This window comes from Dipodomys ordii, unplaced genomic scaffold (genome assembly GCF_000151885.1).
Source record: "Dipodomys ordii isolate 6190 unplaced genomic scaffold, Dord_2.0 Scaffold147, whole genome shotgun sequence".
Lineage (NCBI taxonomy): Eukaryota > Metazoa > Chordata > Mammalia > Rodentia > Heteromyidae > Dipodomys > Dipodomys ordii.
Genome location: NW_012267363.1, coordinates 1585719 through 1599317, shown reverse-complemented (window position 1 = coordinate 1599317; position 13599 = coordinate 1585719). Strand labels below are relative to the sequence as shown.

General features: G+C 48.0%; 1 protein-coding gene across 1 annotated transcript in view; it reads right to left on the bottom strand.

The window, feature by feature from the left end:
• Nucleotides 1–12894, bottom strand: part of Mpp3 (membrane protein, palmitoylated 3 (MAGUK p55 subfamily member 3)) — a 26661-nt gene extending 13767 nt beyond the window's left edge. The window contains exons 1-9 of the mRNA XM_013031942.1: nt 12851–12894; nt 12226–12344; nt 11946–12023; nt 10404–10484; nt 10039–10176; nt 7929–8010; nt 5590–5675; nt 3673–3747; nt 868–1075 (exon numbers count right to left, since the gene is read on the bottom strand). Coding sequence (XP_012887396.1) covers nt 868–1075; nt 3673–3747; nt 5590–5675; nt 7929–8010; nt 10039–10176; nt 10404–10484; nt 11946–12023; nt 12226–12344; nt 12851–12875 — 892 coding nt within the window. The 5' untranslated portion in view covers nt 12876–12894. The remainder of the gene's footprint in view (nt 1–867; nt 1076–3672; nt 3748–5589; nt 5676–7928; nt 8011–10038; nt 10177–10403; nt 10485–11945; nt 12024–12225; nt 12345–12850) is intronic.
• Nucleotides 12895–13599: the final 705 nt, after the last annotated feature.

Here is a 13599-nt window from a genome sequence, read left to right as displayed (position 1 = left end):
GCTTTTTTCTTTTTGCTTATGTGGTGCTGAGGAATCGAACCCAGGGCCTCATGCATGCAAGGCAAGTGCTCTACCACTGAGCCACCTTCCCAGCCCCAGTCCACGAGACTTTTAACTCCAAATAAACACTGCTCCCCTCCACCCTGCCCCGCAAAAAAGTCAGAAGTGGAGGTGTGTTTCAAGTGATAGAGTGCTAGCCTTAAGGGAAAAAAGGAAAGATTAGGGACAATACCCAGGCCCTGAGTTCAAGTCCCAGAATTGGCACAAAAACTAAATAAATAAAATATACAGAAAGATGTTTGTAGGTCTTATGCTATTTTAGCCAGGTACTGGTGGCTCACACCTGTAATCCTAGCCCCTTAGGAGGCTGAGATCTGAGGACTACAATCCAAAGTCAACCAGGGCAGGAAAGTCCATGAGATTCTTATTGCCAATTAACCAGCAAAAAAGTTGGAAGTAGAAGTGTGATTTAAGTGGTAGAGAATTAGCCTTGGGCACAAAAACTCAAGGACAATGCCCATGCCCTCAGTTCACGCACCAGGACAGGCACTAAAGATGACAATATCAACAAAACAAAACAACCCAAAACATCATTTTATGTAAGAGACTTGATCATCTATTGATTTTGTTATTTACAGAGGTCCTGAAGCCAATCCCAGTGATACTGAGAGACAACTATACGCATTAATGTCCACACATCTATTTAAATCTCAAACAGCTATCACCACTAGCTAGTGGACAAGAAGCACATAGCCCAATTGTCACCCCAGGGAACCATATTTAATGGATCTTTTTAGCTTCTGCAGCCAGAAAGGGGTTTATCATGTACATGGACCACTGCTGCTCTAGACCACCCCATGACGGCACTCCAGACCCACCTCTCCTGGAACTGCTTGGAAGGGATGAGGCCAGCTCGAAGATTGGTATCCCCTACTCTCTTGGCCTGCCACCATGTGGGGTCATCCTGGCTCACCACTTCCAGGACCTGCCTCCGCTGGAAAGGAAGGCCCGCCTCCTGGCAGGGGATGGCTCGGTCCTCCCGGGGGTCATAGTAGAAGAGAGCGCGCATGAACACCTGCATGGGAAGAGATGCAGTGAGACAAATACCCACCCCATACAAAGATGCAGACATGTCCACACCACATCACAGGCCAAGTGAGGATGACCATTCACAGTGAGGGCGAGCAAGGAGTCATGAGCACAGAGAGATAATCAGAAACACAATGCCACCTTTCCCTATCCTTTCACCCTTAGGATTTTTAGGGCAGGAAATCCTTCCATGATAGAGAAATGAGCCAGGTATGGTGATGTATACCTTTAGTCCTCAAACTTGCGAGGCTGAGGCAGAAAGAACCATCAGTCTGAGACCAGCCTAAGCTAGCTACATAGTTAAGACCCTGTGTCAAGAAAAAAAGGAACTTCATTACCATTTTTTTGTCTGGAGTTTGTTGGTGGTGGTGGTGGTGGTGGTCATGGGGCTTGAACTCAGGGCCTGGTTACTATTTCTGAACTCTTTTTGTTCAAGACTAGTACTCTACCACTGTGAGCCACAGCACCACTTCAAGTTTTCTGGTCATGAATTGGAGATAAGTCTCCCAGCCTTTCCTGCACAAGGTGTCTTTGAACGGTGACTTTCAGATCTCTGCCTCTTGAGTAGCTAGGATTATAGGCATGAGCCACCAGCACCCGGCTCATTACCATTTCTCACAAAGTGAACAGGAAGGTTTTTCTTTTTCCTTCCATTTCTCCCTATTTTATCCAGATATACTGAAATAAATCCTTGTTAAAAAAAAAGGGGGGGCTGGGAAGGTGGTTCAGTGGTAGAGCGCTTGCCTTGCATGCATGAGGCCCTGGGTTCGATTCCCCAGCACCACATAAGCAAAAAGAAAAAGAAGCCGGAAGTGGTGCTCTGGCTCAAGTTGTAGAGCACTAGCCTTGAGCTGAAGAGCTGAGGGACAGCGCCCAGGCCCAGAGTTCAGGCCTGGACCCCCCCAAAAAAAAAAAGAATTGAAAATGAATAAACAAGCCCTATGAGCAACTTTCTCTTTTTAAAATATTATTATTATTATTATTATTATGCCAGTCCTGGGGCTTGAACTCAGGGCTTGGGTGCTGTTCCTGTACTTCTTTTTGCTCAAAGCTAGCACTCTACCACTTGAGCCACAAACCATTTCTGACTGTTTTGGTGATTCATTGGAGATAAGTCTCATGAACTTTCATGCATGGGCTGGTTTCAAACTGCGATCCTCAGATCTTAGCCTCTTGAGTAGCTACCACCGCCCAGCTAAAAAATATCTTTGGGTGATTGTACAAAGGACTTGCCATTCAACAAATCAGTTTATGAATACAATGCATCTTGGTCAATGTCACCCTTTAAATCCCTCCCTCTCAACCCCTCAAAACTTTCTCTTTCCAATCTTCTTCTCTTCCTTCCTCCCCCCCTCCCTTCCTCCCTCCCGCCCTCCCTCCCTTCCTTCCTTCCTTTTTGTGCCAGTACTAGGACCTGATTTCAGGGCTCTAGTCTGCTGTCCTTTAGCTTTTTCATTCAAGGCTGGCATTCTACCACTTGAACCACAGCTCTACTTCCAGCTTTTTGATGGTTCACTGGAGATAAGAGTCTCACAGAGTTTCCAGCCACACTAGCTTTGAATTGCAAAGAGTATAGGAGTAAGCCACCAGTATCTAGCTCATTTTCTTGTTCAAGGAAACTGATCCTTCCTCTGTGTCAAAGGATCACAACCTTCTTTTAAAAAACATACCTTTAAGAACTTCTCATCACTTTTGCAGGGGTTATCTCTTAGATAGTGAGGGGTCCTTCCCACTGGACTACTTCAGTAGCCCTTAGTTGCTGTTGTGATGCCAATCCCTGAATCTCTTTGCCTAAGGACTCACTTCCTCTGGCCACTGGGAGAGATGGGGGGGGGGTGGAATGGGGATTCTCTTCTCTAATCCAGCAGGAAGAAACTGCTTAAAAATTAATCCCCAATGTATCCAGGCAGCAGTTTCTGTATAAATCGCCCCAGCTCCCTGAGGCTGTTGACTGGGGTGACAGAGGCATGTGTTCTACAGGGGTTCCCTGAATTTCTCTGCAGGATTAAGCTGCAGGTGCCACGGCAGTGACTTGCTGGATGGCATGTTAGAGCATGGCTTCCTTCCCTGCCCTCCCTTCCCTGATCCTACGTTAGTATCTCCTAAGGTTACAGCCCATCTATATAAACCACTTTTTTGTATGCGTATATATACCAATACTGGGGCTTGAACTTCAGGCTTTTTTGTTCAAGGCTGGCAGCCTAACCAGATTTTTGGTCAATTGGAGATTAAGAGTTTTATGGACTTTTCTGCCCAGACTGGCTTGAAACTACAACCTTCAGATCTCAGCTTCCTGAGTAACTAGGATTATAGTGTGGAGCCACCAGTCCCCAGCCCCTTCTCCTCCTGATGGCCCCCATTTCTTACTTTAATATAACTAGCGTTGTTCTCTTATTAATAAACTATGTCAAATCCAGTTTAGAAAGACAGGGCACAAACACATGCATCATCTTGTGAGTGAATTAAAGTCTTCTGCTGGGCAGATTACGGGGGCCACATGCATGATCTGTTCTGAATGACATGATCTGCAGATGACCTGGATCTAGCATATACATCCTTGTCCCCTAGCCCACCTCCCCATACCTTGCTCTCCTTGAAGCGGTCCTCCTCCTGGGTGGCTGGGATGATCTTGAGGGTGATAGAGCCCTGGGATTGGGCCTAAAACAAGAGGAAACAATCACTCATTGTCTTCTAGGCTTCACCTTCCCTGAGTGTGTGTCTAAGAACTGATCAGAGTGAAAGTCAGACCTGTATCCTCCTCCCCTGTGGCCTGGCTGAATTAGTAAAACTTTGACATCAGGTGTCTGCCTTTCCATGGGACAAAGAGACACAAGATTTTACATGAGAATGTTATGAACATGACATGCATTTAAATTCTAGCTCTCTATCTCTCCTGACTTATGAGGCCCTCAAAGCTCCCTTCTTGCTTTTCTCATATCATGTGCATATATGGGGGTAGGGGGTAGGGGGCAGAAGGGGAGTTAACAGGGCTTACATTCAGAGCTTTGCATTCTTGCTCGTCTTTTTCTGCTCATGGATGGCACTCTCCTAATGGAGCCACACCTCCAGCTTAACTCAGGCCATTATAATAATCTTCTATTTCATTTTCCTCTGTTTTCCCTGTCCTGGGGCTATTCCTTGGTAAGTCCTTTCCTCTTTGCTCCCATTTTCTCCACAGTTCTCCAATCTCAAACCACTCTGACCTTTCTGGGAGGTTCCCTTTCTTCCAGAGATCCTGCACCCAAAGGCCAGGGTCTAGGGGGAGAATACTGTCAGATCCTGAGGGCACACCAGCCAGATTCTCTCCCCATGGCTCACCACTACTCTGAAGGCCCAGATGATTGTACGGGTCAATGCCCATAGCCCACAGCCCACACTTCAGCTAAAAGAGTGAAGGGCCAGAGCCAGGTACCAGTAGCTCACACCTGTAATCATAGTTACTCAGAGATCTGAGAATCATGATTCGAAGCCAGCCCAGGCAGAAAAGTCCATGAGACTCTTATCTTTAATTAACCACTCAAAAACCAGAAGTAGTACTGTGGCTCAAAGTGGTAGAACACTAGCCTTGAACAAAAATGCTCAGGGACAGTATCTAGGCCCTGAGTTCAAGCCCTACGACCAAAAAAAAAAAAAAGACTGAAGGGCCAGGCTACATGTGTGTTCCCCACAACAGGACTGAAGGTAGGCCTGCTCTCTTCAGCTGTAATTCTGTGTTTGATCCTGAAACCCTCTGAAGTTAGGAAAGGGCAGCATATTGATACCCTAGGACAAACAGGACAGAGCCCTGACCTTTTCCTGATTCTAGTTTTGACTCAAGATTCCCCCCAAGGACTGGGAAGGTAGCTCAGTGGTAGAGCACTTGCCTTGCATGCCTGAGGCCCTGGGTTTGATTCCTCAGCACCACATAAGCAGGGGGAAAAAAGCCAGAAGTGGCACTGTGGCTCAAGTGGTAGAGTGCTAGCCTTGAGCTTTAAGACCTGAGGGACAGCGCCCAGGCCCAGAGTTCAGGCCCCACGACCGGACCCAAAAAATAAAAAATTAAAGATTTCCCCCAAATGAACCAGGTAGGTCATTTTCACCTCTAAAAGTTTTATCTTCTCCTGATGTTCACTGCTAAGGATAACCAGGCACTGGTTGAGAGATTGTCTTGAGTTCTCTCTATAGCAAAGGAAATGGAGTCTCACCTGACTTGGGTCCAAGGCCACACAGCCAGAAAGTTGCAGAACCAGGGTTCAAATCCAGAACCCAGAAGAGTGCTCAGAAAAAGGGATAGGTAGTGAAAACGGCTATGCTGAAGAGAAGGCCTGGGAGAAGCAGGTGGACTGCAAGTTCTAGTCTTTTCATTCCTGATTCCACACCCCAGGGAACACCGCAAGGCTACTTTGCTTGCCGCTGCCTCATGAGACATTGGTTGAGCCAAATCTACCCTGGCTCTGGAAAGCTCCCTGCTCTGCAATTCTCCAAAAAGTCCCCATTTCCCAACACACATGCAACACACACCAGAATCTGACTGATCTCGTCTGGCCGCTTGTGCAGCACTGCGATTCCATTCACTTCTCGGAGCTCATCACCAACGTGCACCAGTCCTGGGAGACACAGGGACCAACCTGTCAGCATAGAAAGGGGCCTCGGCCCTGAGCTCAGAGCCCTGGGCGCTGAGGAACCCACTGCAGGACAGACTCATGGTCTAAAGCCTGAGGGAAGGGTAATGAGGCTGGAACAGACTGTAACATTCTGTGTGCTTGGCAGGTTCTCAGCATCATAACCCCCCCTTGCCTTCCCCCTCTCCCTCCCCCAGGCCTTCCTGTACAAGCTGGCAGCTGCCAGCCAGGAAGAAGTGGCAGTTTGCCCAAGGCCATGCTACTAAGAAATAACAGAGCCAGTAAGCAGCTAGTCACTTTTGGCACAGAAAACTGCATGCCTTCTGCTTTATTTTTGGAGGGGGGAGGGGACTGTGAGTTGAACTCAGGGCTTTGTCCTTAATAGGTAGGTGCTCTACCACTTGAGCAATGAGCCAAGCCCAATCTCTTCTTCTTTAGAATTATCTTTATCTGGGCCCCAGTGGCTCACACCTGTAATTCTAGCTATTCAGGAGGCTAAGATCTGAGAATTAAAAGTCCCAGCCTGGGCAGACAAATCTGAGAGCTCCAATTAACAAGCATAAAGCTAGAAGTGGAGCTGTAGAATTGAGCAAAAAAGCTCAAGCCCCAATTATGGCACACATACCAAAAAAGATCATTAATGCTGCACTTTCTTAGTTTTCAGGCACACTCAGGAATGGTCTTCTTAAATCTTAATAAAGAAACTTAAAGTCTCCCTTAAAAATGTCACCAAGCAGCTGGGCGCGGTGGCTCACGCCTGTAACCCTAGCTACTCAGGAGCTTGAGATATGAGGATTGCAGTTCAAAGCCAGCCCGAGCAGGAAAGCCCGAAAAAACTCTTATCTCCAAAAAAACACTGGAAAACTGGAAGTGGCGCTGTGGCTCAAGTGGTAGAGTGCTAGTCTTGAGCTGAAGAGCTGAGACCCAGCACCCAGACCCAGAATTCAAGCCCCATGACTGACAAAAAATAAATAAATCAAGCGGGGCACCAGTGGCTCACGCCTTTAATCTTAGCTACTGAAGAGGCTGCGATCTGAGGATTGAGGTTCAAAACCAGCTTGGGCAAGAGAATCCATAAAACTCATACCTTCAATAAACTAGTCAGAAAAAGCCAGAAGTGGCACTGTAGCTCAAAGTGATGAGTGTTAGCCTTGAGCACAAAGAGGCTCAGGGACAGCCAGGCCCTGAGTTCAAGCCCCCAGACCAGCAAAATAAATAAATAAATGTCATCAAGAGTGTAGGCATACCTATCCAGGTCTGTCTATGTCGACTAGCCTAGTCTTGAACTCTCGTACTCAAGTAATCCTCCGCCTCAGCTTCCAATGTAGCTGGGACTATAGAAGTGCACCATGATACCCAGCACTCTGGGTACTAGCCTCTGCTTTAATGACGTGTCCTTGCATACTGGAGCCCTATTTGCTGTCGCAGTGGGCACTGGGCCAGCAGCAGCAGTAGCTGCAGGGAGGGTACAAAATGTTGGCTTCTGACTCAGAGTCCGCATGAAGCTCAGGGATGCTGTGTGCTCAGTGGTATTTGGGGAGTGCTAGTCCAGGCCTCCCACACTGATGCCCAAGACTTGGAGGGTACCATCCCCTACACCAGCAGGCTTGCCTTCTGGCTCAGCTCCCCCACACACCAGTGATTCTCAACCTGTTTTCCACCTCAGCTAATCTGGGACATGAACACCCGGCCCCTTACCGAGCAACTCAACAAAACAATGATCGGGGCAGGGCAGTACCCCAAAGGGCCTTGGCATAAAGCTAGAACATAAACCTCTTCCTGATAGTCCCCAAATGACTTCAGGCCTACTAGGTTTTTAGTTAAATTTCTACTGAGAGCTGGGTACCAGTGGCTCATGCCTGTAATCCTAGCTACTCAGGAGGCTGAGTTCTGCGGATCACAGTTCAAAGCCAACCCAAACAGGAAAGTTGGTTAAGACTCTTATCTCCAACTAATGACCAAAAAGCTGGAAATAAGAGATATAGCTTAAGTGGTAGAGCATCAACCTTGAGTAAAAAAGCTGAGGGACAGCACCCAGGCTCTGAGCTCAATCCCCAATGCCTGCACCAAAAATAAGGTAAATAAAATAAAATTCTATTGAGCTTAGGACATTCCCCAAACTACATCCCAAATAAATGACCCAAGAATAGAGAGAAAGAGAGCAATGGAGGAAAGAGGAAAATCTCTGGAACAACCCCCTACTCCCAGCCAAGCTGACATCACATTGTTACCACTTACCACTCCGGTCTGCTGCACCCCCACGCATGATCCTAGCCACGACGACAGCCCCTGAATGCTCATCCCGACGGATGGTGGCACCCTACATGGAAGACAGAACGGAGGATAGGCTCTTGGACCCTAGACCCCAACAATGACCTCCACACTCCAGAAGGTGACTCAGTGAGGGCCTTCCCAAGGCTGTGGAGCCAGTAAAACCAGCATCTGCCTCCTAAGTAAAGCTCTACAACTCACACCTTACAAAGCACAAAATCCCTGAGATGAGAAACTAAAGCAGAGACAATAAGCATCCTCAAAGTCAGGTATAAGCATCCTCAAGGTCACCTGGACAGAAAAGGTGGAAAGCTTTTTGTGACGCTGAATCCAGTGCTTTCTTTCTCTCACAGGGGGGCCTCTGCCTCTGGCGGTCATTTAATAATGAGGACAGTATGTGCTAGCGAATTCACAACCTGCCTCAAGCCCATCACAGTGTTCCTGAGCCTTCTGTTGTTGCCAAGAGGAACCAATTATGCCCCTGCCAGAGCTTCAGGACCAAGAGTTGGCCCACCAATCAGGGAGGAGATGGCATTGGGACTGAGCAAGGCACTACTTCATGAGCCCTCAATTTCTTGCACTTGATGAGTGTTGATGCCAGGGTACAGGTGAGGTTGAGACCTGAGGACTGCCGTTGGACTAGGTATGAACCCACTGACAAAAAGCACATGGCTTTAGCAAGGAAGTCCCCTCTCTTCTCTGAATGAATGCAAGATGGCACAGCACTTCATATACAGTAAGGGCTCAACACATGTTAACCCTTTATTATTGGTACAACCTGCAAACGCATTTTCACATTTTTTGGTGTTTTGTTTTTGTTTTTGGAGGGGGAAAGTAGTACTGGGGATTGAATCCAGGTCCTCACTGTTGCTAAGCAAGTGCACTTAAGCCACACCTCCAACTCCCCTTTTTTTCTGTGGTGCTGGCAGTGGGGCTTGAGAGTAGGGCCTGGGCACTGTCTTTTAGCCTTTTTGCTCAAGGAAGGTGCTCTACCAGTTAAGCCACACCTACTCTTTTGGCTTTTTGCCGGTTAGTTGGAGACAAGAGTCTCATGGATGTTTTTGCTTGTTGCTGGCTTTGAACCTAAATTCTCAGACCTCAGCCTCCTAAGCAGTTAGGATTACAGACAAGAGAAACCAGAGGTGCTAAGCTTGTATTATGTTTTTGAGACAGTCTTACTAACTTTGCCTATGCTAGCCTTGAATTCACTTGAAATCCTTCTGCCTTCACCTCCTAAGTAAGCCAGGACTACAGGTACATCTTTATGAACTTTATTCATGTTGCCTATCTAAAGCACAAAAGCAAGAGAGGCAGTCCATTCTTGGTCCTCAGACCTAGGAACTCTCAAGCATCTCGGTGCAGCCCTTAGTCCTCTCTGAACTGCTGGCCCCTAACATGATACAGGCACCACAGGGCTCCTGGTATAACACCAACTCTACGGTGGTGGCCCCATGTGTGACAAGAACACAGAGACAAAGAAAAGAGCCTCATCTTGTGTGCAGATATGGCTAGTTGCAGATCATCTGGGAAAACTGAAACTGTGGAATTCTCTGGACTAAGTTCTCCGTATTTCCACCTCTTCCCTCCATCTAAGAAACAACCTGTCTCTTTGCCCAATTAGTGCTGAACCAGTAGCAAAATGATCGCCTGTTAGCTGAGGAAAAGAATGGCCCTGCTGCCTCATTATTCACAGCAGGGATCGGTAACTTTTTCTATGAAGGACCTAATAAAAATACCAGGCTTGGGGACTACACTATCTCTGTTGCAACTACTCAACTCCACTGTAATATGAATCAGCAACATCAGAAAACAAAAAACAAAAAACAAAAAAACAAAAAAAAAAAAACCTTCCAAGCTGTGGGCTACATTTGGACCATAACTTCTAGTTCTAAGCTTAATGATCATCACTACCCTGGACAGATGTGCAGGTTGATCACTGTGTTAAAGGCCTCAGCCACAGCTGGGGTGGAGGGGGGTACTCTACACACAAAAGTCTGACACCCTGAAAACTTCAGGAGTAGAGGTGGGGGTGGGGGGAGAAGCAAGGGCAGGGAGAGAGAGGTTGAGCACCACATACCAATGGCTCCTTATTCTTTACCAGGCGAACAATCTTCACTGATTCCTCATCAAAATCTTCATCAAGATTATCAGGCAGGGGAGGCAGAACAGGGTCAAAATTCTTCTGGGCCACTGTATCATGTACCACCAGTACAGCCTGGCACGAAGCAAAGAAAACAGTGAGCCCCACACATTATGGGGCCAGGGGAGGAGTGGCTAGGCAGGGGTCAAAGGCTCGAGATACCACTCCCCTCCTTCAGACATCAGTGCTGAAGATCCTTCATGTGGAAGCCACCTCCTCTCAGCCTAAGGACCTAGCCCTCCCTCCGCCCCCACCCCAGGAGACAGGGCTGTGTGGGTGGGCAGGGCCTGCGGCGTGACTACCCTGAGGTGGGGGGTGGACAGCAGCTGCAGCAGCTCCCTCTCCTCGCTGTGCACGGAGGCGGCCTGCAGCTCCTCCATCACCTGCAAGGGAAGGAGACAGAATGTCTCAGTAGGCTGGGGTGCCCCTGCCCAAGTCTGCCTGAGTCCTTTGGGAAAATCCCTTCCCTGGGCTTTAGAAATGGGTTCCCCCAGGAAACACTGAGTACCCAGGAGCACATTAGACCCTCAGCCACCCTCAGATCAATGGAGGCTTTGGGGAAATTATGGCAGGGGGCAGGCAAGCTCAAGCAGGTCTACAGGGCAATCCTACTAGGAGCTGACGTGTGTGTGTGTGTGTGTGTGTGTGTGTGTGTGTGTGTGTGTGTGTGTGTGTGTGTGTACATCAGTACAGGGGAGTGAACTTGGAGTCTTACAGTCTTGCTTAGCTTTGTTTTGATCAGGGCTGGCTGGCCCTCTACCACTTGAGCCACACCTCCACTGTCAGCCTTTTTGTTGGTTCAATGGAAATGAGTCAGATTTATCTGCCTGAGATGGCTCTAAATCTGGATGCTCAGATCTCAGCTTCCTGAGTAGCCCAGATTACAGATGTAAGCCACCAGTGCCCAGCTCAGGAGCACCTAATTTATTAAGCCCCTGCTGTGTGTTGTTGCTTTTTAGGGCCTTTTCACTCAATCCCTGTAACAAATTAGATGCAGTGAGTTCTATCGTTTTGCCACTGTAACAGAGGAAACATCCGAGGCCCAGAGAGATTAAATACCTTGTCCAAGGTCACATAGCTCATTAGTGGCACAGCCCAGACTTGAACTTAGCCTTGTCTGTTAGTGACCTGTTTAAGGTCAGGAACTAGTGACAAGGTGGCACCTTGCCTGGGAACTGGGTGATCTCAACTCGCCTTGAGCTGAAGAGCACAGGAACAGCGCCCAAGCCCAGAGTTCAAGCTCCACAACCAACAACAACAACAAAAAAGAAATGGAAGTGGAGCTGCGCTCACATGGTAGAATGCTAATCTTGATGTAAAAAGCTCAGGGGAAGCACCCTGGCCCTGAGTTCAAGCCCCAGTTCTAGTACAAACACAGACACACACACAGAAGGAGAGAGAGAGAGAAAGAGAGAGAGAGGCCTAAGCCAGTACTAGGCACACACTTCATGTTGGCCTCCCAAAGGACAGGACCTGAGCTGATGGTTTGATCTAGTCATGGTGCCAGTTCTCAGAACAGCTGGAGAATTGCTGATTCCATCTAATCCTCTCCTTTTCTAGCTAAGGACACAGGCTTGCTCCAAAATACACAGTAAGGGGCAGGGGAAGGGAGAACAACACCAGATTTCCCAGCCCAGCCAAAGCTTACAAGGTCCTCCATCCTCTGTGCCTATTAGGAGACCAAAGGAAGAGAAGAAAGGAAAAAGGAACAAGAAGGAAACACCTCTTCAACTTTGGGTTCTCAACCCCTAACATTTCCAAGCTAAGCAATGGTGACAAAGCAAGAAGGAGCCTACGGATAGGAAATGGGGTTGTCATCAGAAGGAAAAACCTGGGAGACTCACATCCTCTGCGAGGGCCACAGCGCTGTGCAGAACTGGGGTTGGACTTTGCCTCTCATAATAACGCAGCTTCTCATGAATCTGCAAAAACATCTGATTTTCAGTTTACTCTGGACCCCAAAGATCCCCCATCCCTGGCTGTGGTCAACCACAGGGCAGCCTTAGAGAAAGTCCTGTCAAGTGAGCTTGTGAAGGTCTTCCTGAGGCAGGGGGATAGCTCAGGTGTCAGAGAGCTAGGAGGAGCCATCCCTAAAGAGGGAAGTGGGCTCAAGCAGGTGTTCACCTTCATCAGGTAGCCCAGGCTTTTCTCACTGAAAACATCCCTCAGGAAGCCCATCTCTTCCCTGTGGTTGGAGTCAGGCCTGAGCTGCGAGGTCAGCAGCGCCAGGGTTTCATGCAAACCTAAAGAGAGAACAAGAAAAACGAGGTAGTACTGGGTGCTGGTGGCTCACATCTGTAATCCTAACTACTCAGAAGGCTGAGATAGGAGGGCAGCAGTTCAAAGCCAGCCCAAAGGGTAGGAAAGTCTGTGAAACTCATCTCCAATTAATCAGTAAAAAGCCGGAAATGGAGCTGTGTCTCAAGTGGCAGAACACCAGCCTTGAGTGAAAAAACTAAAGCACACAGACCCTGAGTTCAAGCCCCAGTATACACATACACACACACACACACAAACACACACACACACACACAAACACACACACACACACACAGAGAAGGAAGCACATAAACTCAGCAGGACTTCCTGTCAGGGAACCCATGTAGACCTCTTTTCCCCAAGGTTTTCAGATAGGGTAGTCTGGAGGCAGCACCAGCAAAGAGCCTGGTTCCTTTCTAGCTCTAGGAGACCCCAGTCTGGTGAGCTTCTGTTTAAGGCTATAGCTAATTTGGCCATAGGGGGCACTCACCAGAGTCCTCTGACAGCACTGGCATGCCTATGCCGGTTCCTGAGCTCTCTCTGCAGATAGAAATGAGATGTGGGAAGGGGGGGTGACATATTCACTCAATACTTACCACATATCACCTGATTCTGTCTATGGTCAATTTTAGGGACAGAAGAAATGGGAGCCAAATATCTCTGCTCACTTTTTTTCCCTCAGAGAGCAAGGTAAACAAAAAACATGATTTACTGAGAGCCCTCCATAGGACAAGCTGGGTATTTCACACACCGTATTTCCAAAACTGTGCAAAACCCTGAAAAATGAATACCAATATTCCCATTTTTCTGATAAAGAAACTGAGGCGCCAAAGGGTTCAATAAGTAACTCATGGACCAGAATCCAACCTCAGATTGGCACTTCCAGCTAGCCTTGGTCATGCAAATGGCCTTGCCTACCCCAGCTCTCCCCAGAGGTCCTCCCCACTTTAGCTACCTTCTAAGACTCCCTGCTCCAGTCCCTGGCTACAACACCCCTTCAACAAGTACCTGACTGGGCCTACAAAACCACTCTGCCCCATTCCATACCTCCCTCCCCAACCCAAAGGAAGCCTCCAGAATGGAGTGAAGAGAAGACATGGAGAACGAAAAGCGGGGTTTCAGCTACGCAGGAAGAGGGGTACTCTAGCTCAAGAGACATCCCCCCCAGATACTCTGCAGCACGTGGACCTCCAAATAATAATGATAATAATAATAATAATAAATCCTCCAGAAGAGGAC